Genomic DNA, 25424 nt, shown 5'->3' with positions numbered 1-25424 from the left:
GGGGGGGGGGGGGGGGGGGGCTCTGTGCTTTCGTCATGTACACAGTATGTGTTAATGTACAGTATGTACTGTATATCTGTTTATGTTTGCATTTGTGCACAATCTAGACATCCATGTAAGTGAATATGTGAGTGAAATACATGGTTGTTGATGTGAATTCCATTCACTGTATTTACATACAGTTTGTGTATGTATGTGTTGTTTGTCAATGAGATGTTCTTTAGGCCTGTAGATGATACGAGGCCTGTCTGGGAGAGTTCTTTGCCTCTCTTCTTCTCCTCCCCTACCTCCTCCCTCGCCTATATTAGCTCCATAAATCCTGTTCTAGGCGGATTGTTATGGTCATTGTGTGTGCTGTGAGCGATGGTTATTATCTGCCTGCTCGGCTCACACTGCTTTATGTGTCTCGTCTGCTCTCTCTCTCCCGTCCCTCGTTCTCTCTCTCTTTCTCTCTCCTATTCACACCATATCTTGTTCGCTCTTACAGACTCTCTCCTCTTCTCTGTTATGCTGCATCCACATCCACTCTCTCTCCTTCACTTCCCCTTATTACTCGACAGTACTTATTTTTTCACCTTTCTTCTCTCTCCTCTCACCGCTCTTACATTCTGTCTTTTGCTTCATGCTATCTCTCTTTTTTGCTTTCACTGCTGCACAGATGCAAGTACAACAATTTAATCTATAAAGCTGCGCTAGGCGAGTCGATCATGTAGAAATATACCCATCAATCAGTCTATTTTACAAACTGAGGCTACAGCAGATATCTCATCCTCTAAATTTGCAACACTGCTGATTTGTCCTTTATGCCTGACTTCATGATGTCTGGTTATAGTTACGGTATATTCTCTCTACACACAGGAAGTGTGGAGTCAAAACTTGAGAACAAACCTATACATCTCTGAGTGAGAGTTGCTCAGAAAAAGCCAGCCTCACCAGTGATGACTGAACCAAAAGACATGTTTCTCTCTCCACACCCACCAGCCAGAGTCACAGTTTTCAGAAAAGTCTATGAGTTGTCTTGAATGACACTTGCCACTAACTGCAAGACTACCTAGTGAAACTTTAGTTTTATCATTAGTGCTGGACTTGTGCTGTGATGTAGTTTTCAAACTTACATATCATGCTTCGATAATAAAAGTTGTTAGTGAAGTGCCTTATCAAATTGCAACTGGACACCTTGCTGATGTTTATACATAAGACTCGTATATGCATTTTATTCAGAATCACTGTTTTCTCACTTCCCAAAGGGCCCAGAACATTGTATGAAATGCGTTCATTTCAAGGACGGTCCAAACTGTGTGGAAAAGTGTCCCGATGGCCTTCAAGGTGCCAACAGCTTCATCTTCAAGTATGCCGAAGCCAACAATGAATGCCATCCCTGCCATATCAACTGCACCCAGGGGTAAGTGTAGTCAGGACAAAGACTGGTCAGGGGTCAGGGATTCAATGCTCATTACCCCAAGACTTTTTTGTCATTCTTCAAAAATCAAAAGTCACTTCCTTCAGTCTGTAAAGGATAAATGAAACCAAACCACTGGTATGTCCACTGTTGTTATCGTCATTTAACAAAATAAAACTTGTGTGAGATGATGATGGCTAATTATGAGGAAAATCAATTAGAAGATTAGCTGTTTCACAGAACTGATGATTAGGGAGTTGTACTGTGTCTGCGAGTGTGTGAGCGTGCGTGCATGCGTGCTGCTCAACAGTAACTTAAACTACTACTACAACTAAAATTCTTGACCCAAACCTTAAGAGTCTGGTCACACCAGCTAAATCAGCCAGAAACCAGAATACATTTTTTGTACTGTTGTGGCTGCAGTGTGCACTGATCATTTACAAACCGTAGTCTTGACAATGATAACTAGTAGAACCCAGAGCCAAATGTATTTGCTTTGTTGCACCATCCAATGTAATAAAACTGCTGGAATCCAAGCTGCTCCTAAAAGAGACATGGTTTATGCTCAATCTTTTGACAGAGTAGTGAATACGTTTATTGTATGAACTGTGCTAACTTATTTTTAATCTTATAATGAAGTGCAGCTAGTGCTACTATGTTACTGGTGAGCTCACCAGCCACAGTAGGTAACCAACTGGCCCTGCAAGTAGTCACCACATCACCAAGTACTGCCTGTTTCACAAGGATGCTGGAGTGAATTTCCCTGTGGCATTTTCTGGAGTGACTGAGCACCAACAGAATGTTCTCATTCTCTCGGTGTAAGTGCATTTGGCTTTTATATACGTAAATAGCACACACTCACAGAAAGTCCCTTTCACTATCCGTACCCTGCAGACATGAAATGATGATCCAACATCTTGCAGGATAAAAGATATAAAGAAAGAGGTGAAGCAGAAAATGAGAGAGAAGAGACAAAGACTGAAAGTGAGAGGAGTAAGTGAAATACCTTGCCACTCTCCATTGCTCACTAGCCACTGATCGCTCAATGCAATATTACACAAGGGTAAGATATCATTTTGTATTTAACTCCACAGGGAGTATATGTCACTTCCTTGTATGATATTTCTCCTCTTCTGAGTGACAAGCTCCAGCTCGCTTGAGCATAACAATGCAGTTGTAAATGGAAAACACCAGGCTGACAGCTTTATAATCAGGTCCACCTCTCAAAAACACAAGCTGAGGGAGATAGAGGGAAATGGTAGAGACATAGAGAGACAGGGAAACAGACAGCGCTCGGAGACACCCAATATTCTTTACTTCTACACATTCAAAAGACCCACCAAATTTTGGAGCAAGTATTAAGTCTGTCAGTCGTGGTATATGATGCAACTAGTGCGCACTGCGCATGGAAGATTTGAAACAGGACAGGTGACACTTTCAGCCAACATCTTTGCTTTTCATTAGAAAAACAATGTAACTTTGTAATCTGTCACTGTGAAACTGAACACAGTCTTAGAATGAAGTTGAAGCTGAAGAAGAGCAATCCAGACTTCAGTTCAGAACTCACCTCATATTTGAAGTTTACCCACAGATATCAGGAAAGCACATGGGTTTGCTGATGCTATCTTCTGGTGCACATGCCTTGTGCTTTTAAAGCTTAAAACCAGAGTTCAACACAAAAGCCATCTTGGCCTCTTCATGCTGCCTTTCAGTGTGTTTGACACTCAGCAAGCAGCAGAAGTCTGAAAAATATACAATTTAAAGTTGAATTGAATCGTGTTTCATTGTATTTATTTGAAGTGAACTGCAAAGCAAGAGACAGAAAGAGATAGAGGAAGTGAGACTGAAAGAAAGAAAATCACAGTTCTTTGCACTTTTTCAACATTTAAGAGTTATGAAAAAGATGAGTAGATACTGTGATACAGCACAGACAGCAATAAAAGGTGTAGTGGACGGATAAGAGACATCAATAGATTGTGGCTGATGTTAGCTTGTAGAATAAGGAATGTGACCAGCATGCCAAAGTCTATACTTGAATCAAATAAGTTACTTTGAAAATTAGTAAATTGACAGCTACAACATACTGTAGTTTGAATGTACTCAGATTCATTGTCAAGCAAACTCCTTTATTCAAAGTTCGATCGTCAGGTGTTACTGTGCGTTAAAGTCCCTGAAATAGAAAAAGCAAAAAATTGAATAATCTGTTGTTTAAAACCACATCTTTATAAAAGGTAACTTCAAAAAGGCTAATTTATCATATGTTTCTTTGTGCATAATAAATTAAAACTGAATGTGACTGTTACTGATGTGTGAAGGCTGCCAACGATTTGTGCTGTAACACAGAAGGGCTATGTGAAAAGTGTAATTTTAGTCAGCATTTGTGACCTGTCAGTCTGTATTCCACTATCATTATTGTTATTATTAATTTATTAGATTGTTAGATTATATGACACTACCAGGGTTGCACCATTGAACCAGCAAAGTAGCAGAAGGCACTGTAGAAACAATATATAGCAAAAAATGCAATACACTTGTTATGGGTTCAGTTTTTGTTTGACTAATGTAGACTACTGTCCCAGTCTTTAATTTGAAGTTTACAGAAAATAAAACTGAAACTCAAAATATATATATATATATATATATATATATATATATGAAAGTGCAAATATAACCTATAGCATATGTGTATGTGTCGATGGAGAACAACCACCCATTTATTAATGGGCTACTGCACACTCATTCCATACTTGTATGTTGTGTATCTTTTATAATTGGGGTGACAAGAGGATACAGTAGTCATTAGGTTTAAATAAAGGTCTAAACAAGTCCAGCACAGGTTGTCCCAGTGATAGGACTACAGGATGAACACAGGTCCTTGGTGTAAAAGGGTTTCGACTGTACCTATTAGTTATTGCTTTGGTCAGCTCACTTCTCATAATTTTCAGATATGTATCAAACCAAAAAATGTTTGATTGTTTGTTGTTCAACTTTCCGCTGGTCCTATTTTGTTTCCCTAGGTGCATTGGACCAAGACTGCAAGACTGTATCGGCTGGATGGACAGGTATTAAATTCTTCATTCAATTCCCATACACACACACACACACACACACACACACACACTCACAGACCCAAGAATCACAGTAAGCAAAGTCTCTGATTAATGGCTAGCTCTAAGGCCCAAAAGTGTCTTTAAAGCCACTGTGTGATATGCATGTTTGAGTGTGTGTTGGTGTGTGTATGGGTGTGTGTGAGCACAAGCAATTTGCCTGGTTCTTGATAAATTGATAGCACTTTAGCTTTTGTTCTGAAGCTGTGGGGGAGAAAAGGGAACAAATTGCCGCTAACAGTTTACAGCAAATGGATTCAAGGTTTCATAAGAGAAACGGTTTGGCATCAGGTGGTGCTGAGAATTGTTGGTTTGGGTGTTTGGAGGATGATTAAAAAAAAAGGGGGGGGGGGGGCTGATAAGCAGAGTAAGCAGTCTGGAGGTCTGGAGATGTGCAGCACAACAGTGAACCCAAAAAAGAACAGAGCTATGCAGAAAAGAACAGGAAGGTAAAAGTGTAACAATGTGTGACTTTGAATAAGATCATCAAACTGGAAAAATGGAAACACATTTAGACTATCTTGCAACATAGCAGGAGGCCATGGTGGCTGCTTAGGAAAAAGAAGTCATACAGTTATATATGTAGACAAACTGATAAACATTTACCAAGTACTTACTGGTCAATATTCAGTATCCTGAATCTTTGACTGAGAGCAATAAATGCTAAAGGAGACACCCACAATTTGGAGAAAAACATTCCTGCCTTCTGGAGGAGTGCTTAAAATCTACACTTTTCCTCCTGAAACGGTCTTTGGGACACTGCCAACAGACTGAAGGAGAACTGCAGCAGGTGGGGAAATGTAGTTATCAGCTGACCTGGTCAACAGAGTAGGCCTTATCAGATCTCTGATAGCTGAGGCTAGGATACAGCAGCAGATTGCCAGCTAACCCCAGAGATGTCACACATCTTGTAAATCTGTTACCTGTTGGATGTATTGACTGCTAAGCACAAATGAAAGTGACTTATCAGAAACAGATGATTACACTAAGCCTTGAAAGGCCGGTGTTCCACCTGGCATTAACATGCGTCTTGTGAAGGGATTGTGTGCATATCTGATAAAGCTGGATTAATCACTTTCTGTCACTAACTCGTTTAATATTTAGTCTGATAAAACTGACAAGTAATACCTCATCTAGCATGTTTCCATTCAGCACCGTCTTTTCATTTAGTTCAGCGGTATATGAGCTGCCTCTGGTCTGATATCTCTGTGTTCCCTGATTGGCTCCATATGTGTGAGTAATTGATTCTTTTTTAATTTCGGATGTTGTTGCAATGGTGGAGAAACATTGCAGTTAACATGATCTACATGATCGCTCAACATGTGGCTTGCGGGTGATCTTTAGAGCTCTATGTTTTGAATACATTTATAGTACAGTCAGGTTTCATGTGATCACTCAGGGGACCTGTCAATGTCAGTTGGAGAAACCATGTAAGTGAAGCGTGCAGATTAAATTAGATAATCTACAGTGGATCTTGATGCTTAAATTGCATTTTGTCATGTGTCAAATCCTCTGTGGCCTTTCTTGCTCAGTTACTGTATATGTGGCTATTCGTAGCTACAGTAGCTATGTTTGTAGTTACTTTGAACAGTGGCCTTCAGTAGTCTTTTTCTCAAGTTATTATTGAAAAGTATGAGATATGAACATACTCACCTATAAAAACTAACATCATAGTATTGGTTTCAGACAACTAAGATTAATGAATGTGCTCTGAAATGTAATGCTTCTTGAGTCACTGATTTGATGTACTGTCGCAGTAAAACTGCAAGAGCCATTTTGACCCTGTGAATCTGTATTTTGGTGAGGTTACTAACTAAGTGTTGTGTGATTTGTTATAACTTCTGTCACTGTATTTATGCAGGAGAGACATTATAATATTGAAATATAGTCTCAACAACCATGCACACACATATTTTTACCTACCTCCAATGAAGCAAAAGACTTTCATACACTGCATAAGCTCTCATTAAATTCCAGCCAATGCTGGAGCCCAGTATCAAAAGTTTGAATTTGTTTTGTTTAAGAAAATAACATGAACAATTATTGTTGTTAAGGATTCCTTGAATTTGTTTGTTAAAGGAATATTTCCACACTTTGTGAAATACATTCAGTCACTATCTTGCTAAGAGTGAAATGGGAAGATTGATGTCATTCTTTTATCTGTTGGTTAAATATGAAGCTACAATAGAAAACAGTTAGCTTAGCATAAAAAACATCCTACCACCACCTCTGCAGCTCACTAATGATCACATTATATCTTGTTTGTTTAATCTATACAAAAACCAAAGTGTAAAAATCAACCATCTGTGGTTTTACAGGGGTTGTGTGCCGGACTATTTTTTGAGGTGCTGTTACTTCCTGGAGTCATCACCATGAACTGGTTGTTTCTACATTTCTGTGTGTATACAGATTTAACAATGAGATATTGGTTGTATTTGTACAGTAAGCTTTAGAGGCACTATTAGGCTAGCAAACTCTCCTGGTTCTAGCTTCACATTTAATGGGCAGTAGTATTGACCTTCTCATCTAACTCTCCATAAGAAAGAAAAGCAGCGTATTTCAAGATATTTCTTCAAAGAACTGTCACTTTGACATTTATTCAGCAGAACATTTTACACTAAGAAATAAAGTTGTAAATTTTCCATGGTGGACAGTTTATGTATCTAAATTACCTCAGACAAATCTATAGATCCCTCTAATTAATTATCACTACCAGCATATCTGCAACGAGCTAATATTGGCCAACATGTCCACCTGGCTGATTCATTCATCAGGCTGTAGTTCTTACCAGCTTTTTACCAGTGCATGTTATAAGTCCAAAACTCCCCGTGCAGCCAAAGAGAGAGATGCGGGGGAGACACAGAGTTCTTCACTTTCCATGAAGCCAGCTGACTGCGATAACGTTTTATGGGGTGCATCCTTGCAGTCTGTGATATACAGTCCTGGCTAACAGCCTTTTCCCACTGATTTAGGGCAGAGCAGAGTAGAGTGTGCACTGACCAAATTAGGTTCTTTCATTACAGGGAAAAAAGGTGGGCGGCAACTCTTCCTGCCCACTTCTGCAGCAGCTCTGTAGACAGTTAGGGGAGCATATCAGGAAAATTACTGAGAGTCTTGGTTTCAAATGACAGCGTTGGTGTGGTGCTGAGAATTCACTTTGATGGTTATTTCCATGTTTTTGATCTCAGCCTTGGTTTTAATGAGAGGGCATGGAGGGATATTGGTTACCAGATAAAACTCAGAGCAAAAACTGAAGGTGAAGAGATTTTTTAAGGATTACCCACATAGGCTGTATAAATATACTATAGAGAAAGGTTTTTGTTTGTTTATCTGACTACTTGTTTTTGGGGTTTTTTTGCACACGGTAGTGTAAGGATGATGCCAACTTCTGTTTTTTTGTTCTCATCCTCTCTACTCCTCTCAACCTGTTCAACCTGTCCGCCCCGCCCTGCCTTCTGTCACCATCTCTGTCCTCCTGGTGACAATGTGTCATGCTTATTCATTGCCTGCATCCTCTTCTGTCTTCATCATTTACTCATTTTCCACCTTCTTCTCCCCCTCCTCTCTCTTGTCTTCAGAACCCCTCTGATCGCAGCGGGGGTGATCGGCGGACTCTTCATGGTGGTGATCATGGTGCTGAGTGTAGCAGTGTCTGTGCGCCGGAAGAACATAAAGAAGAAGAGAGCCCTTCGTCGCTTCCTGGAGACGGAGGTGAGCAGGACAGTAGATGAAAAACACATCAAAAAAAAAAAGGAGAAATAGCTGCCTATAACAGGAGACTGAGCATGACTGAGAAACCGAGAACATAGGTGACTTTACTTTAGTCTAAGTTAGTCCACATTTACAATGTTAAGAAATCTAACTGCAATCCATACATATAGACCTTTGATCTTTTATAGTATTGAAAATAAATAAATAATATTGTCAGAGCTTAGGGTTTTGAAAGCATTGAAAACATAGTGGAAAAACAGGAGCTGAAAGAATGAAAGGAGAATTAGTAAAAAGGTCCTCTACTGGAAAAAAAAACAACTTCTTTTGTGATCTCATAAAGTAGCATAATTATCTTTGACAGATTATGTACGTAACTGACATCCTGGCTCCAGGATGAACATTCCATTCATTTTAGAAGAAAACCAGATTAAAACATAAGAAATGCCTGAGGACATTATCTGAATTTGTACGATTACATTGTTATGTGTGTGTGTGTGCTCACAAGTCTCTATGTGTTTGTAGTGTGTGTGTGTGTGTGTGTGTGTGTGCGTGCGTGTGTGTGCGTGTGTGTGTGCGTGTGTGTGTGTGTGTGTGTGTGTGTGCGTGCGTGCGTGCGTGCGCGCGCGCCCATGCATGGGACACATACTGTACAAAACAAGAGAGTCAGGCTGAACAAGAGAGAAAAGAGGATGAGCCTTGGTTTTTCAAGATGGTGACTGCGGAGGTGGAGAAAGTGTCAGAAACTGAGGCTCAGGTGGGGACTTTGCCATTGTATGCTGGAGAGGACACTTCTGTTAGGAAGAGGTAAGGGACCATACCATTAGAAGAGAAGAAAGCACTCTTCCTTTGTGTTAAAACGAGAAGAGTACATCATCTAATGCACTTGTGTGCCATAGTGCAAATACTTGTTTCACTGCTTTCTCTCTCTTCAGAGCACACAAGTATGAGAGAAGTGTCTGTGCTGATAACTTCTATAATGAAAAAATAGCACAGATAAGGCTCATTATTCTATTTACATTTGCCTCATATATGCTGCCGCTCAGTGTCAGACACAATGCTGGCTACAAAAATGTTTTAATATATTACCAACTGTACAGTGTCTGAAAATGTGTAAACTTATGTATAAGCAAACATCTAAACCATTTTAACTTTTCACAACACATTATGATTAATTAATTAATGCGTAGACATATTCCCACATGTAAATCACCATAACTACGCCTACAGGGCAGTGCTGTTACCAGTTGCTCCAAAAGCAGTGGTGAATGTTTGAAAAAAAAAAAAAAATACTCTGACTAAAACCTAGTTTTCTGCTCACAAAGTAGAGATCTCTGCATACCCCTACAGGAGTCATGTGGTAAGGTTAATAAACCATGTCTGTTGATCGGCAAACCATGAATTTCATACATGTTAACACATGGTCTGGGAAAGTAGGGGAGACAATTTTCACCAGGTAATGAAAACATATCTGCCAAATAATGCATCCACAATGTAACTTTATTTCTGGAGGTCTATGAACCAAACGGTTTAATCAGCACATATTTTGGGCCATTTTGGATCGACTGTGAGAATTTCTTATATTTAATAATGACCTAAGCTAATATAGAAGGTATGTTCTGCTGAATAATGTACCAATCCCTTAACAGCAAAGTAAGGAAGCAAAGCATTTTTTTCCCTAAAAATCTAATTATACAATAACACTTTAGTACAACTGTCTGAAATATGCCATTCATAAAACACACCAATAAACAACATCAAAGATACTGAGAGATTAATTAAGGAAACCTTGCAAAATTCAGACTAATGTAGTGCTGGGACGATTATCCGACGTAATCGACGTTGTCGATTATAAAAATTATTCGACATGGAATTTTAGTGTCGACGCGCCGTGTAAAACCACACAGGGTAAATGTTCATAGAACAAAACCGGAACTTTCTAATGGGACCGTTTATATCCATCGTCTTTGGTTTACCCGGATACAAGCGCAGCGCACGGACTGGGACAACGCGGTGACGTAATTTAAGTCATTGACTACGTGAATGATTTGCCTCTGTGTAATCTATTTGAACAACATGGCGGCGTCTACCAGCAGTACGACGGAGCGTGTGGAGCAACACGTGGCAAAAAAGGCTCGCACACGGTCCTCCAAAGTTTGGGAATACTTAAATCTTGACACCAACGGTGCGGTAGTCTGCAGACTCTGCAAAGTGCATCTGGCATATCACTCTAGCACGACAGTCATGCACGAGCACATAAAGAGGAAACACCCTGGTGCAGTGTGTGTGTGTTGGACGGGGCAAATTGTTATATTAAATGACTAACTGGAAAATAATTGCAATAAAATTACTGTTAGGTTAATAAAAAAAAAAATCGTTAGATTAGTCAAATAATCGAAAAAGTAATCGCTAGATTAATCGTTTAAAGAATAATCGTTTGGGACAGCCCTAGACTAATGGTATGAATGAAATGCTACTTCTAAAGCATTGATGACTCAAAATGTTCATATACTATAGCCAGATCATTTATCATTATTGATGATCAGTACAAAAGTACGTCATATGAATCATTACAGTGTCTGTGAGATGCATGTAGTTCTGGGCATGCAGGCAGAACTCATAACACTTGCAGTTTCTGTGCATACAGTTTATTAAAACCACAGATTCTCACTTAAATATTTTTTTCTACCACATGACCCAGGGCTCCATAGAATTCCACTTTTACAATTTTAAATATTTCATGTATTTCATCCCATTTCAGCAAATAATGCATTACAGGTTTGTTGGTTGGAAAAAATAAAGTCTGAAAACGTATGTTAGGTTTAAGATACTGAAACACACTTTTATGCCCCGACATTATTTTCCTGCTGTCTCTAGATATTTTAAATGTACCTTGTGTGAGTTTTTATGCAAACAAGCAAAAGTTATATTTACATTCAGTGTTACTCCCCAAAATGCAATGTGTGTATCCATCAGCTCTAATAAGTGTGATGAATGTATTTTCTTCCTCATAAAACATTTGGAGAGCCAGTATTTTAAATCTAGCAGTGTTTACATCCATGTTTGCTAGCAGTCACATTCTCCCCTGCCTTTGTTAGCACAGTGCAACATATCTTCTTGTCTTGTGTTACCGCCACCTGTAGGTCAGTGGAAAACATCTCCATAGGACTACTAGAGATCAAAAACGGGGGAACCTTTTTAAGACTGTAAAACATATGCATTCATGTAGGCTACATTCATCCAGTTGCAGGGAACACTTGACAACTGTCAATTAAACCATACATGCTTCACTGTCAGGGAAAATGCACTGCAACACATATTTCACCAGTGGATGAGTTAGTATGTCTCTTCACCACCTTACCTTTTAAAAATGGTAATTTTTCATGTTGCTCTTTTTAAGCATTTTTGATTTACACCAGCCAGAGCAGTATGTCCAAGTGATTTTTCTCATCACTCTGTTGTCAGCTGTTTCAAGATGTGTTTCAGCTGCGGCATGGTAATATAGCAAACAAACAGTTTGTGTGACTACCCATTTTTGGTTTCAGCACTGCAGTGTAGAGTGAGAAGGTGGACAGCTCCAATTTGCTGCACTGTGGCTCCTTCACAGCCTCAACATCTTCAGCACCACTAGTGCTGGACAGCTCCCTGCACAGTGGAATAGCATGTTGTAGAGTGTATGTGTATGTATGGATGGATAATTCTTAAGACATCTGTATTGTCGTGTGTGTGTTTGTTTTTCTGGTGTGTGTCCCCCACCCTTTCTGTTTCCACCCTGCAGAAGCTGATTTGTTATTCCATTTAAATGAAGAATGACTATTGTTTTTAATCAAATGGTAACCATGAGCCAGAGGGACAGAAGCTGCCGACCACAGTCAGGCTGATTTACACTCGCTCTCCGTTTTCCTCTCTCTGCCCTCCATCCCTCCCTCCCTCTCTAATCTTCCACTCTTTTCCTAATTCTCCTTATATTGCTCCCTCCCTCACGCTTTTGCATCCTCTGACCAATTCAGCTGCTCGCTCCTCCATCGCTGTCTTGTTGTTGTTGTTTCTGCCACAGTTCCTCTCGTATTCCACATCTTCCTCCCTCCCTCCCTCCCCACACATAATCTTTTTCTCTCACTAGCTATTTCATCTGCTCATTCCTCCACTTGAGCAGTAATGAGACAACAGAAGTGTCAACTCCTTTTCAGGCTGCACAATTATCCACATCCCCCACCACCTTCTCTCACTTTCTCTCACTCTTCGTCCACCTATCAACATTTTTCTCTTCTGGTTAAATCTTTCACTTCTGTTACTGAAATGGTAATGGCACACCAGTGTCTGGATTTATATTGTTATCCTTATTAGTCATAAATTTGAGTAACTCCATGGTAATTGTTGTTGCTTTATGATAAGCATTGTTGAGTTTCACAGCATGAGTTCTTGGAAATTAGGTCACAGTTTATGAGAAATAGCTTTTTTTCATTGATTCAAGAAACAGATTTGTGAACATTAGAAGTAGTCCAATGAAAATGTATGTTTTTACTTAATTGAGGTAAGTTAGGTGGAACCAGTTCCATATCAGATTTCAACTATTTCTTAGTATTTTCTCATGTTAGATTTTCACTTTTTGTGGAAAGGATTGTTCTTGCATTTGAATACAGGAGGGGCTGTGTGAGAAAAGAATTTACGTCAGTTTTTGATATTGGGTTTGGGTTACAGTAATCTCTAATTGAATGACTTCTGTGTGACTGTGTGTGTTTTTAGCTTGTGGAACCTTTAACACCCAGTGGAACAGCCCCGAACCAAGCCCAGCTTCGCATCCTGAAAGAGACAGAACTCAAACGGGTCAAGATCCTCGGCTCGGGGGCCTTTGGTACTGTATACAAGGTAAAACACACACAAAATAATGTAATACTAACTGTTTCCACAGGTTTTAGTTGATACTTGACTAAATAAACTAATATAATCCTAAACTTGAGATCAGGATGTGAGGTCTTGAAAAAAAGAGGAGGACAAGAAAGACGGATTGCAAGACAATTAAAGACAGGAAATGAGATGGGAGGCTGGCGGCGGGGGATGAAAAGAATAAGTAATAGCAGACATTGAGACCCCTGGGGTTACACTGAAATAAGAGGTAGCTGAGGTCACCATCAGTGTGATGATGTGTTAGGGAGAGGTAGAGAAGAACAGCAGTGAAATTAGAAAGAACAGACTCGCTCTCACTGAAATCATCATTGGTCATTTTGTGGATCAACCATCTACATTATAGGGCATTTCTGGGCCAGAGGGTATATAGCATGAGCGCAGATGTTCTTTTTCAGAGCAATGTCTTGCATATTACCCTGGGGAATTTCCAAGAATATCTAGGCATGTAAAAAAAAAAAAAAAAAAAACATTCAGAGTCTCACCGGTGAGCCCAAGGACCTATAGTTATCCTGGTGGTCATAAGGTAAATTGTGGTAAATAAATTTTGTCCACTTGATCATCTCAGAGTTGAGGAACAGTGGTGTGATGATAAGATCCTGCCAGGCAGTGAGCTGAGAAACCTCCCTTCAGCAGCTTGACTTCATGATCTTATTATTTCAGGCACAATTCAGAGGTCATGGCTAATGTTGAGGTTCAGCATTCAGGTTAACTTGTCAATTGAGTGTTTTGCTGTGAAGCTTTGCTCTCTTTTCACCAAAATACCAAAATATAATTTCTGTGTAACACAAGGTACCACACTTGAAGGTGGCCTGTAGAGTTTTTGAGCAGTACTGATGCATTGTTTTGATGAGCGGGTCCTTGTTTTGTTTTTAGGCTATTTTGTGTTTTTCTAGCACACACAAGGAGGATGCACACAGACACACAATCACACAGTTGAACAACAGTAATATGTCACATTGTTTTATAGCAACCCATTCAAGGCATTTTTAGAAATGGTACAGGCTACAACATAATGGTGAGGTTCCTTGTTTCATTAAAGTTACTGCTGCAAACAGATGTGTGAAATACTGCTTAAATACTGACGGGGTTTACAAACCTATAGTCAATGTTATAAGCTATGAAATAAATATGCAATACTACATACTGTGGGTGCTGTTAATTTGAGGGGGAAAAATAGTGATTGGTTGTGCTAAATAATAATTATTAACACAAGTGCAGGTAAAAAGACTAAAAGTCTATCAAAAAGAGCTATGACATGAAAATTACAGCTTTGAGAGAGCAGGTGTTTTAAGTCTGTGAGTGGAGGTGTTGGCCCTGCTGTCTCTGGGGATATATAGTCACATGAGGGCTGAACCAAGGTGGAACACATTGGAAACATTTTTTAAAAAAGTTGGGAGGCACTTGTTTTCTCTCTTTTGAATGCTTTGACCACTTTGGCAGCTGCTAAATCACTTTAATCCCTCCTGAAATTAGACACTTCAAAATGATTAAATTGTTTTACCCAAGTCTTTATTGAAGGACAAAATAACCTTTAATCATACAGCATGCAGTGGACCCTCATACTTTGCCAGTGAGAATCTTGACAAATGGTTATTAAGAAAGCTGACAAAGTAGAATTAAGGGTGAAAAATTCTCAAAATATTTATTGATTTTCCTCCTTTTCAGATCTACAACATCTTTCTTTTAATAAAATGTTGGTGAGTTTTGTGACTTTACATTCAGTATACCGACTCATTATCTGTTTGTGTTTGTGTGTGTGTGTTTCTTTAGGGTATATGGGTCCCAGAGGGTGAAACAGTGAAGATTCCAGTAGCCATTAAAATCCTAAATGAGGCCACCGGACCCAAGGCTAACGTGGAGTTCATGGACGTGAGTATCTTGAAAACAATCAATTCTTCTTTTTAATTGTATTTTGCCTCATGAGTTTTCTATTGGCTGAAAACTGACAATTGTTTTCTGCAGTTCAAACTGAAGTAGGAGAAATGTGAGCTGGTTTTCTCAGTTTATATTTTCTTATGTAGAAGTGTTTCACCGGGTCAGTCAAGATCACAATATTCTCATAGTCTGTGCTGGACTATTCCAATATTTATATACAACCTATCGGCACACTGTTGCCACTGTGACACATTAAGTGTTGGGATTGGATTGAAAACAGTGCATATACTGACGCCACACCTCAGTGACTCTAAAAGAAAGAACAACTGACACATCAGCTCTGTTTGGTGAAATGAAGCATTAAGAACTAAGCTTACGTCCCATGGACTCCAGAATAAAAATCATCAGGGGCCCATAGGACCCCTACCATACACTCACCTACACACACACACACACACACACACACACACACACACACACACACACACACAATGCCACAGGCTTCCAGCAGAGTGCACAAGGCCCCATTTATAAAACATTCACAACCCGGCTCATTTCAAAAGGAAAAGTGAAAAAATTCAAAATTATTACCCCATGATGATGCAATGCAGATGAAATAACCCCCTTCAACACACGTACACATACAGACACAGACACACATGCAAAGCGACCCAATTGCACTCATGTTTTGCACTAAGTTTGACAGTCTGAGAGGAAGAGTTTTTGGGGTGTTAGCGTTTTCTATTTTTATCCAGACGTCTTTGATGAATATCCTGCGTGCGTTTAATTTTATGTTGTGTGGGCTTTGGGGGCATGTTTGACAATGAGAGAACCAGATATCAGCAATGAAAGGACAACATACAGAGAGACAAAGGAGGGATAGAGATACCGTGGTTGTGAGAAAAAGAGGAAAATTGACTGATCTTTGACTGATAGTTGACTTAGGCATAAGTAGTATCTGCATGTGACTGTGGCAGTGATAGTGTCAGATTATGTTGCTGATGTTATAATGTAACTGACCTCTTAAATAAAATGTATGTATCTAACTTGTGACTCAATTAATCTAAAAAGAAACAACAGGAGAGACAGAGACTGTGATTGGCTTAACAAGCATCAGCTAGATAAACTAAAACAAATTTCTCCCAATAAAATTATTTGAGGTTCATCCTATTTTCCAGTTATACCTTCAATCAAATTCATCCAGTTCCACAGTCTTCTTGTATTGACTGCTGAGCAGATGGGAGCTGAGCTTTTGCACCAGGAAAGATCATTGGTAGTTACAGGGAGAAATGAGAGGGCTTTTCGTTTACTTTAACCCGCTATATTTTCCCAGCTGGACTGGGAATTCTGACTGGTTACCTTCTAGCTGCAGGCCACACTCACTGACTGTTTGAAGAATGTCACTGAGGATTGATTGTCTTTGTGTTTCTGTGTGTGTGTGTGTGTGTGTGTGTGCGTGTGTGTGTGTGTGCGTGCGTGCGTGCGTGTGTCATTTTGTTTTTTCCCAGTAAAATTATTTGTGTGTGCGTGGGTTTTTCCCACTCTTCACCTGTAGAGCACCCAGCGGGTGACAAATTCTCCCTTTATGAATCCTTCAATGAATTGGGTAAAAATGTTTAGCACAGCAACACAGTCTGAACACTGCTTCCCTTCTGCCAGTGCCTAGTGAGAAGACAGGGTGTCAGTACCCTGCAGGATTGTCATGCATGCACATGACTGCATGTTTGTGTGTGTATGTAATCATAATGGTGGCTTCGGGCAGACAGGAGCGACTACGGTATATTATTCCTTTTGAAAGCTTAACTCCTGCTCAAGGCTTGTTTTCACTGAAGCAGGATAAACCCTTGTGGTTTGGCCTTGAAAATTGCACTCGGTGATGCTGTTCCCCTTGTGTATGATGAAGATAATCTTTTGTTCTTCTCATTAATGTTTTCATCAGTTATTATTCTCTATGAATATCAAAAAGATGGGAATTCACAAAAAAGAAACATTTTAACAATACAAAACATGGGTTCAACACATTTCTAAATTATAATAATGAACTTTATTTAACACAAACTTTATTTGACGCACAAGTTACACAGTGCTTCACATAAAAAGCTGTATAAACAAATTGCACATTTTGCAGTACTGCGATTTACCAATTTCTGGTTTTAATATAATTCTGAGGACTTCTCAATACTTCATTCCACTTGATTGCTTTAAAGGTTCTTTATGTAAAACTCAGAAAACCCTTGTTATTGACATCGGTGGCCATTAAGTGAACTGCAGTCAGAATCCTGTTGCTTGCGCTGGTGCACAGCGAACATCCTGGGCACATCACAGTGAACAGAACAGATTGATGAGGGTAGTGTTTCCCTCCTGTTGGAATTGTGTTGCCTGTTGTGACTCCTCTGTGGTTATGGAGGGTATAAGGTTAGTTTCAGGTTAATGTAAGGCGAAACAGACTTTGACAGAACACTGACATCATGTTGACAGATGAGGTAACTAAAGTTACATGGCTGTTATATTTGGATTATAAACTATGTTTGAGACTAGAGACTTTATTTGACTCTCCAGCGCTGACATAGCGTTAAAACGAAGTGTGGAGATGTGGCTATGCGAGACTATAGTTTGATATTATGATTTTTATTTGACTTTATATCATGACGTGACGCTTCTGTGGAGTTTGTGTTGGAGTCTGTTATGTGCTGGGAGCCAGTTGTTTGTTGATGTTAGCAGTCTCCATTTCTAAACTAATGTTAGCTAGTGTTGTACATTGTTCGCGCTGTGGGGGAGCAGAAGAGAGGCTTTGGATTTTCCTGGAAAATCCTTCCCGAGTCCTTTACATAGAAATCAGCCCACAGGCTGTTATAGGGAACTGGAACTGAGAAAGTGTTGAAAACTAGTGTTTTTTGTGGAGCCACAGCAGACCTTTTCAGCCAAGTATCCACATGTGAATAGATTCTTATTACACACACAAACACGTATCCACACACACACAACATACAGTCTTGTTCTCTCTTTCCTACAGTACATATCCATACTCCCATATACCAGCACACCACCAGCAGAGACATATCTCCCCTACTTAGTGGCCTCACTGCACAGTATAATCTCCTCACATAATCCCAGACTGCATGTCTTTTTCAGGTAGGATACCGATAAAGATTCATACAAAGCAACTTAAATGGAACCGAGTTGGATTTAATCTTACCTGAAAAGATGAGTGTTATGTACAGTAGTTGGGAGGTAAGACATCTCAGGATACCACATCTCAGTGGCAGATGAACACTTCCCAGTTTGACTTGAAACGGATCATGCCCACGCAATCAAACAGTTCTCTGACAGACTTTGGCCTGAATTATCATCGTCCTCACAGAATCTACTGACATCACCAGATGAGCAGGGATCCGATTATGCAAAGTTTAGACTGTGTTGCGGTTATGTCTCTCTGTCAGTGTTCAGTGGAGCACTACACACTGTATTTCTGTCTCCCCCCCAACATATATACACACACCACCACCACCTGTGTTGTGTATTTTTGCTACACGGCTATCCATCTTATGATGAATCGTCACATTAACCCATAGCCCTGGCAGTAATAATGCTGTGTGTGGGGGGTGGGGGGTGGGGGGGGTAGTTGCATACTTGCACAGAATAGATGAAGGTCTATTTCTGTCTTTGGTAGCATTTCTGTAGTATTTAAGTGATTAGTCCATGATGCTACCATCATACGCAGTATTGAAATTTAATCTAATATATAATAATTGCTCTTGTTTTGAGGTGTTGAAACGACAAGTGGGTTCAAAGCTTCATACATAATGTACTGGAGCAGCTTCTTCCTATACATGTTCTACTTAGTAGCATTTTCTGTAATAGCAAAATTTTAGACCAAACTTAGTATGTTACAACTCTTACTGTATGTTGTATTAAAGGACACAGACACATGATTTACAATTATCTCACCTTGATGTATTTACTACACTTTTAGTTTGCTACAAAGAATGCTGACAGCCTTGTGAAGCAGTGAGTCGCTTTGATGTTGAGGTTTTGAATAAAAATCTACTGTTTCTGACTTAGAGGAACCTTGCTGCTTGCTTCAAGAGAAACTTCAGCCTTAAACAGAATAACGGGTCCTATGATCTTTGATAGTTCAGTCAACACTTGTAAACATGATGGACTTTCTACCAGTGTGCTGAGTCTTTGAACCTTTGCTCTGTTATTTGTCCTTTTACACTAACTCAAAAGCTACCTGTTTGGGTACCATATATAACAAGGTAGGAATATGGTACTCATTTGTACATAGTTAACTTTTCTTGTTCTAAATATGAAAATAGGAACAGATAGTGACTAGATAGCGACAAGGTAACTGACAACATTATCAATAAAGAAGCCAGTGTGTGGTGTGTATTTTTTATGCAGAGAACATTGGTTTTAGCCATGTTACCGCAAGTAAAAGTGGTTTTGATTTAATGACTTTAAATATTATCATTTGAACAGACAGATTATTATGCTATTCTGACCATGATCAAACCACTTAGACACATGGCTTACAGTACTTTTCTATCATTTTATGTCTGATTTTTTTTTTTACAGATGAACAAACACATACAATAAACATAAAGTACCATTACATAAAAAGAACAGAAACACAAGGGAGTCAACTCCAGAACTCCCAAGAACTGTCCAAAACTGCTGATTGACAGAGATAAATAAAAAATGGGCAAAATAAGAGACTGCCCCTTCCACCAGGAGAGCCAAGGGTACAAAAGAAAAAAAGATGTAGGTCTCATCGAGCAATGTCAGGCTTCCACACCTTCTGGAAATAGTTTTGTGAATTCCATTTGCTATAATGAATCTGTTCCATCTTGGCAACAGAAAGCATCTTGTTGAGCCACCTCCTAAAACATGGGGACAATGGAGACTTCCAGTTTAGTAATACTAAGTTTTTAGCTGTAACCATGCCAACCATACAGTCTGACTGAATGTTAGTTCCATATTATTTGGAGAACCAATTAAATATGACACACCAGAAATGACCTGGTTCCAGACAGTGCCAGAATAAGTGTGATAGTGATCCCTTGGCCGTACCACATCAATCACACATGGGAGAAACTGATTCAAATATTACTAAGTTTAGTTTTAGAGTAATGCAGTCTGTGTTAGTCCATATCTAGAATTGACAGAACAGCTCTGCATACTGGCCAGGCCTTCCTCCCACAGTTCATCTGACACTGGAATGCCGAAATGCTTTGGCCCAGTCCTCCCTGAGATGACTAGTATCGTAAAAGCAGTGACAAAGTGGGAGCCTAAAAATTGAGTAATGTAGCTCTTGTGTTTGGTTCATGTATGAAGTAACTTGGAAATGGCGATAGAAATGAGATTGAGGAAGGTGATATTTACTTTGGAGCTGAAGGAATGAGGCAAATTTATCTATTATCTATCCAGAGATCTCCAACACAGCACAATCCCTTCCCCCTCCAGTCCAGGAACAATCTATCCATCAGTGTTGGTTTGAGCAAGTGATTGAATGTAATAGGAGTGTATGCTGAGACATTTGGCTGTCCAAACGTCCAAATAGTCATGTAGTTTCTCCCATCTCCGCACAGGATCTGTGGAGCTCAGCCAAAGAGACCTTCAGGTTCTTGGTCACATCTCTTACCAAGGCCCTTCTCCCTTAAGAATAATTGAGGCCACTGTGCTCTTAGGTACCTTCAATGCAGCACAAATTTTTTGTAGCCTTCCCAGATCTTTGCCTCGACACAATCCTGTCTGTGAGCTCCACAGGCAGTTCCTTCCACCTCATAGTGTCATTGCAAAGGGTTAGAATACTTATGTGAAAAAATGCGAAAGGGTCTGAAACACTTTCTGAATACGCTGTAGTTCAGGAGGTTGGGAACTGAAACTACTGGGTGGAATAAACAAATCAATAATTAGTCAGCTTATACGTTCACAAGATTTAGAGCATTACCTTTATGATTTCTAATTACTATTGAAAGATGTTCTAAAGCAATATCAAAAAAGGAAAGGAGAAAGGAGAGCGCCCTGCCTCATGCCACATTGCAGCTCAGAAGGTTGCGATTTATCTGCATTAGTGAGAATGGAAGTTGCTGGATCTGAATAAACCATTTTGACCAACTCTATAAAGTTCTCCCCAAATGGCTTACAGTACAATTTAAATGTGACCTTTACTTTTCTTTTTTTGGCAGCCTTTTCCCCTTTTTTGTTGCATCTTTGGGGAGATTATGTTCTCTGTTAATCGAGATACGCATTAATAGGATATTAAGGGTCCATGTAAAGTTCAATCCAAATAATCAGTGGGATATTCTCTGCAAGTAAAAGGAAAAAAAGTCTCACCACAGTGCTTCTTAGCTTTCAAAGACCATTCCAATTTCAATTCTAAACGAACATTCAAGTTCATAAAAGTAGCATTGCAATGATGTATTTTATGTTTTGCTAAAACTGATGCCTAAAGTAAAGAACATTGTTGAGTCTGCCCCACCCCCACATGCCTCAGTGTATATCTGTCTCATTCAGGAGGCCCTGATCATGGCTAGCATGGAGCACCCCCACCTGGTCCGCCTGCTGGGTGTCTGCCTGAGTCCCACCATCCAGCTGGTCACACAACTGATGCCTCATGGGTGCCTGCTCGACTATGTCCATGAGCACAAGGACAACATTGGATCCCAGCTGTTGCTCAATTGGTGTGTCCAGATTGCCAAGGTAAGGATTGAAAATGCTGCTTCATTAGCTTTTCACAGGCTGCATACTTGTTTGATTCGGTTGGTTTATTTATTAGGTAACTGACTGGTCATTTTGTTTGCTGATTAGTCCGTTGGTTTGTTGGGTCTCGGTTGGCAGATTAGTGAATGGTTGCTTTTCATGTTGATGGATCATTTAGATACCCGAGGAGCTTGTTTATCAGTGGATCATCTTGCTGCTTTTTTGCTGCTTTGATTGTTGCACCAATTATCTGAATCTACAAAAGAGAGTTAGGGATGCATCTACTGCTATGTTGTGATTATATTGTAATACTTTGCTGGTATTTGGCAAAGTTCAGAAGATTTAAACTTTAATTTGTCATGTTTTTGTTTTGTTGAATGACCTTTTTCTTGATCCATGAACTGCAATTGCTCCTATATCACATCATCATTTTTTTCTCCCATCTGTGTCACTCTTTCCTTGGTTAGTAATGAGAACATTGTTTCTCTTCTGCTGCTTTGCTGTTATATGCATATGACAGCACTTTAAATTTCTCTCACATACACATTTGTGTTGTGTTTTCGCAGTGTACCTTGCATCCTCTCCCCTTTTGAAATCTTACTGTATGAATACTTGTGTTGGGTTTGGATTAAACACACATACACACACAACTGCTGAACCACCCCTGCCCCCTTGTATAATATGTCTAAGCAAATAGAGGCCAATTGGATTACTACATTTCTTCTGGAGTGAAGAAAAGATGTTTATGTTAGTCTTTAGTAAAAGGCTGATAGGCAGGGACAGGGACCGGAGGTTTGGTAAAGTGTCTGTGAGTGTGTGGTGGTGTGTATGGTGGATTCAACAGCAGTCATTGGCGCCCTTTGGCAACCTCTCTGGAGAACTGAAGTAAATAATTCAAAGTCTTGCTTGACTTTGGTGGGGGAAGTGTTGAGACCAGCGAACTAAGTGTTTCAGGTTCATGGATTAAGGAGTGCATTACAATTAGTTTTAATCTAGTTATCAATATTAATAGGTGAGGGATACACCTACTAATGTTTTTTTTTCTCCTCTGTCAATGTATCTGTAGGGTGTGGATATAATCACCAGAGTTAGAGCAACATCTCTGACTCTCTAACAACCCTAACAACATCTTTTATAATCTTCATAAATATTTTTCCATGAATTAATGAATTAATGAAATTTATTAACTACAGGGCCTGACAATATACGTATACCCCAGTATATATCATGTGGTATAATTAAGTCTCCAAACATGCTACATTTGTTTTGAGCTGATAAAACTGTCAGACACAGTGAGGAAGGAATGGGTTAAAAAGCCTAGAGAAGCAGAATGAAAATGACTTAGCATTCACTGCAGTCCCAGATTTAATATCTTTGATAAATATTTTTGTTGCCATTTTTGGCTAAATCAGAGGCAGGCAGTACTCCAGTCAACTTCCATGGAAAAATATTAAACCATCAATTAAACTTTGGGACACGGTTATGATCCAACCATATAAAATGCCTTTTTTTATACCAAAGGCAATCAAAGCCTGCATTAATTCTTGCCATGCTGACAAACTTCCCATGCTGTGTAACACAAATATTGACTTGTTATGGTATTAATCACACCAATTACTTTGTGGAGAAAGGATGGAGAACAGCTATATACACATGAATAAATACTGTATATGCCCACTGTGAACAGTTGTCAACATGGGGACATGTATAATTTATAAAGGTTAGATATGATGATGTATTATTTACCACTGTTACTGTGTGTCTCAAGTGTGCATTGTTTAGGGTTTTCAGTAATTGGCTACAGCCAGTGGGGACACAAATAGCCATCAGGAACCACAGGCAATCAAGTGCCCATGGGTTCATGCAAACGCAAACACAAAGTGTCCTACACAATGCACTTACCTGAACAATGCCAACAGGGTGAATTGGGACACTTAACACGATCAACATTCCCACATGTAGTGCTCATAATAACTTGCTCCGGACTTGAGTTTTGAAATATCTTTCCTGCAAATGAATTCATTACCATTTATCATGGATGCCACCACTCGTGCAGGGTCTTACTGGGCTGTCAAGGCTCTTGCAAGTGACAGGGCTTCACTCAGTGAGGCAACATCTCTGTGGCCCTCCCTCTCTGTCATGGCCGCCATCACACCCGTATATTATTAATGGAGTGATCCGCCATGAGAGTCATACTAATGAGCAGATTCATCAGAGCTACTACACATGCAAGGCTCTGATGGCAAAGAATGTTTTTTTATCCTGTTTTATCTTCACATATCCCCCTTACTATAACCTACTATATCACTTTCTCCTCATTATGTCCGCTTGCTTTTCATATCTGCTCCTCGTTCACGCTCTTCTTCTTCACATATATACAGTACAGTGTTGTAACAATGTCATATGTATTGACTTGGAACTGCTACTACAATACACAAAATGGTATATCAATATATGATACGGCTGTAATACCCTGTTAAGATGTCAAATAAAGTGCTGTTCATTTGATCTGGACAACTTCCTCGAGGCTTTTCACAAGGTGACATGATATATTTCTTTTTGTTTATTGGATGAAATTTTACCATATTTCACTAATTTGTCAAGTAGTTTAGGAGAAGAGAAATCCCCTTGCACACATTGTCATCTCTTACTAGTTTTCAATCATAGACAACTTGGTACAACTTAATATCTGACAAAGTCTAATCTGATAACAAGAAATACACAAAAGATCAATAAATAAACCATCTTAAAGGTTTACCAAGATGTTTCATACCCACACACTGCCTTTTCATTTACTACATATCTCATACTTTTTTTTGAATCAACATATTGTTGTTAATAGTTTCTTTATTGATCCTAAACAAACACGTGCTTACTGGCCATTTTCTTGTTCTTTAAATTATTTATTTTATTTTGCTGAATAGATTGAGTGTGAGCAGTGAGGAGACTACCTTTAGCTGTCATGTGTTGCTGTGCTGCTAGTCTCTCAGGTTGTGACATACACTGACATATTTACTACTATTTACCCCAAGTAGATGTTACATTTTAGTCTGGTTAGAGAGTGAATCAAAATTTAAATTACATTTAATTTTTGTAAAGAATTTTGTCCTGAAGTCTTTGTATGTGCTACATTGTAGCAAGAAACATTGATCTGTCTCTACCTGTCTCTTTGGACAGAGTTGACACAGACTCTCTCCTCTTGGTTACCACGTCTGCCTGTGTCGGTTAGTCTCTATGGCCAGCTGTGGCGGTGGGGGTTGGGCCTGTTGCTCTCCTCACTGCATAACTCAGTGGGCTAAGGTTGAGCTCCTGTTGCTTGGGCAGGAGTGGCTTTGGTCTAGCTTGAGGGCGATCATATTTGCCCTGGTGGGGTCTTAGTGGGGTCTCCATGGGATTTGTCAGGGTGATGGTCCAGAGGGGTGTCTTGTTGGTCTCAGGGGCTTGTCGGCTGAGCTGCTCCTTCTGCGGGGTGTGGATTGGTCTCTGTTGAAAATGTCTTTCAGTTTCCAGGCAAACATGGGGACTGTGTTTTTAAACAGATGGACATGATCACAGATAAAGCCGACATCCACGGTGGGGTGGTGGGCCAGGTGGATGTTGGAGCTCAGGGCACAGTCTCTGGATACACTGCTGTTGATCCTGTGGATGGTGTCAGGGTGCAAGTCTTTCCTTGGTAGCAGGGTTGACATGACCACTGCCGTTGGAGAAGGTGGTGGAGGCTT

The 25424-nt window shown here is 39.7% G+C and overlaps 1 protein-coding gene across 2 annotated transcripts in view; it reads left to right on the top strand.

The window, feature by feature from the left end:
- erbb4b (erb-b2 receptor tyrosine kinase 4b) overlaps window positions 1-25424 on the top strand; it is a 316365-nt gene that overhangs the window by 242104 nt on the left and 48837 nt on the right. The window contains exons 15-20 of one of the 2 annotated variants that reach the window (XM_087176745.1): window positions 1248-1402; window positions 4417-4461; window positions 8085-8217; window positions 12961-13083; window positions 14893-14991; window positions 21520-21702. In XM_087176745.1, coding sequence (XP_087032871.1) covers window positions 1248-1402; window positions 4417-4461; window positions 8085-8217; window positions 12961-13083; window positions 14893-14991; window positions 21520-21702 — 738 coding nt within the window. Of the gene's footprint in view, window positions 1-1247; window positions 1403-4416; window positions 4462-8084; window positions 8218-12960; window positions 13084-14892; window positions 14992-21516; window positions 21703-25424 lie in introns of both variants that reach the window. The other variant, XM_087176744.1, reaches the window with a different exon arrangement.

Source organism: Seriola lalandi, unplaced genomic scaffold (genome assembly GCF_002814215.2).
Source record: "Seriola lalandi dorsalis isolate HSWRI2012SDOR001 ecotype SW California unplaced genomic scaffold, Sedor1 jcf7180002054568, whole genome shotgun sequence".
NCBI lineage: Eukaryota > Metazoa > Chordata > Actinopteri > Carangiformes > Carangidae > Seriola > Seriola lalandi.
This window is presented reverse-complemented; position numbering and strand designations above follow the sequence as displayed.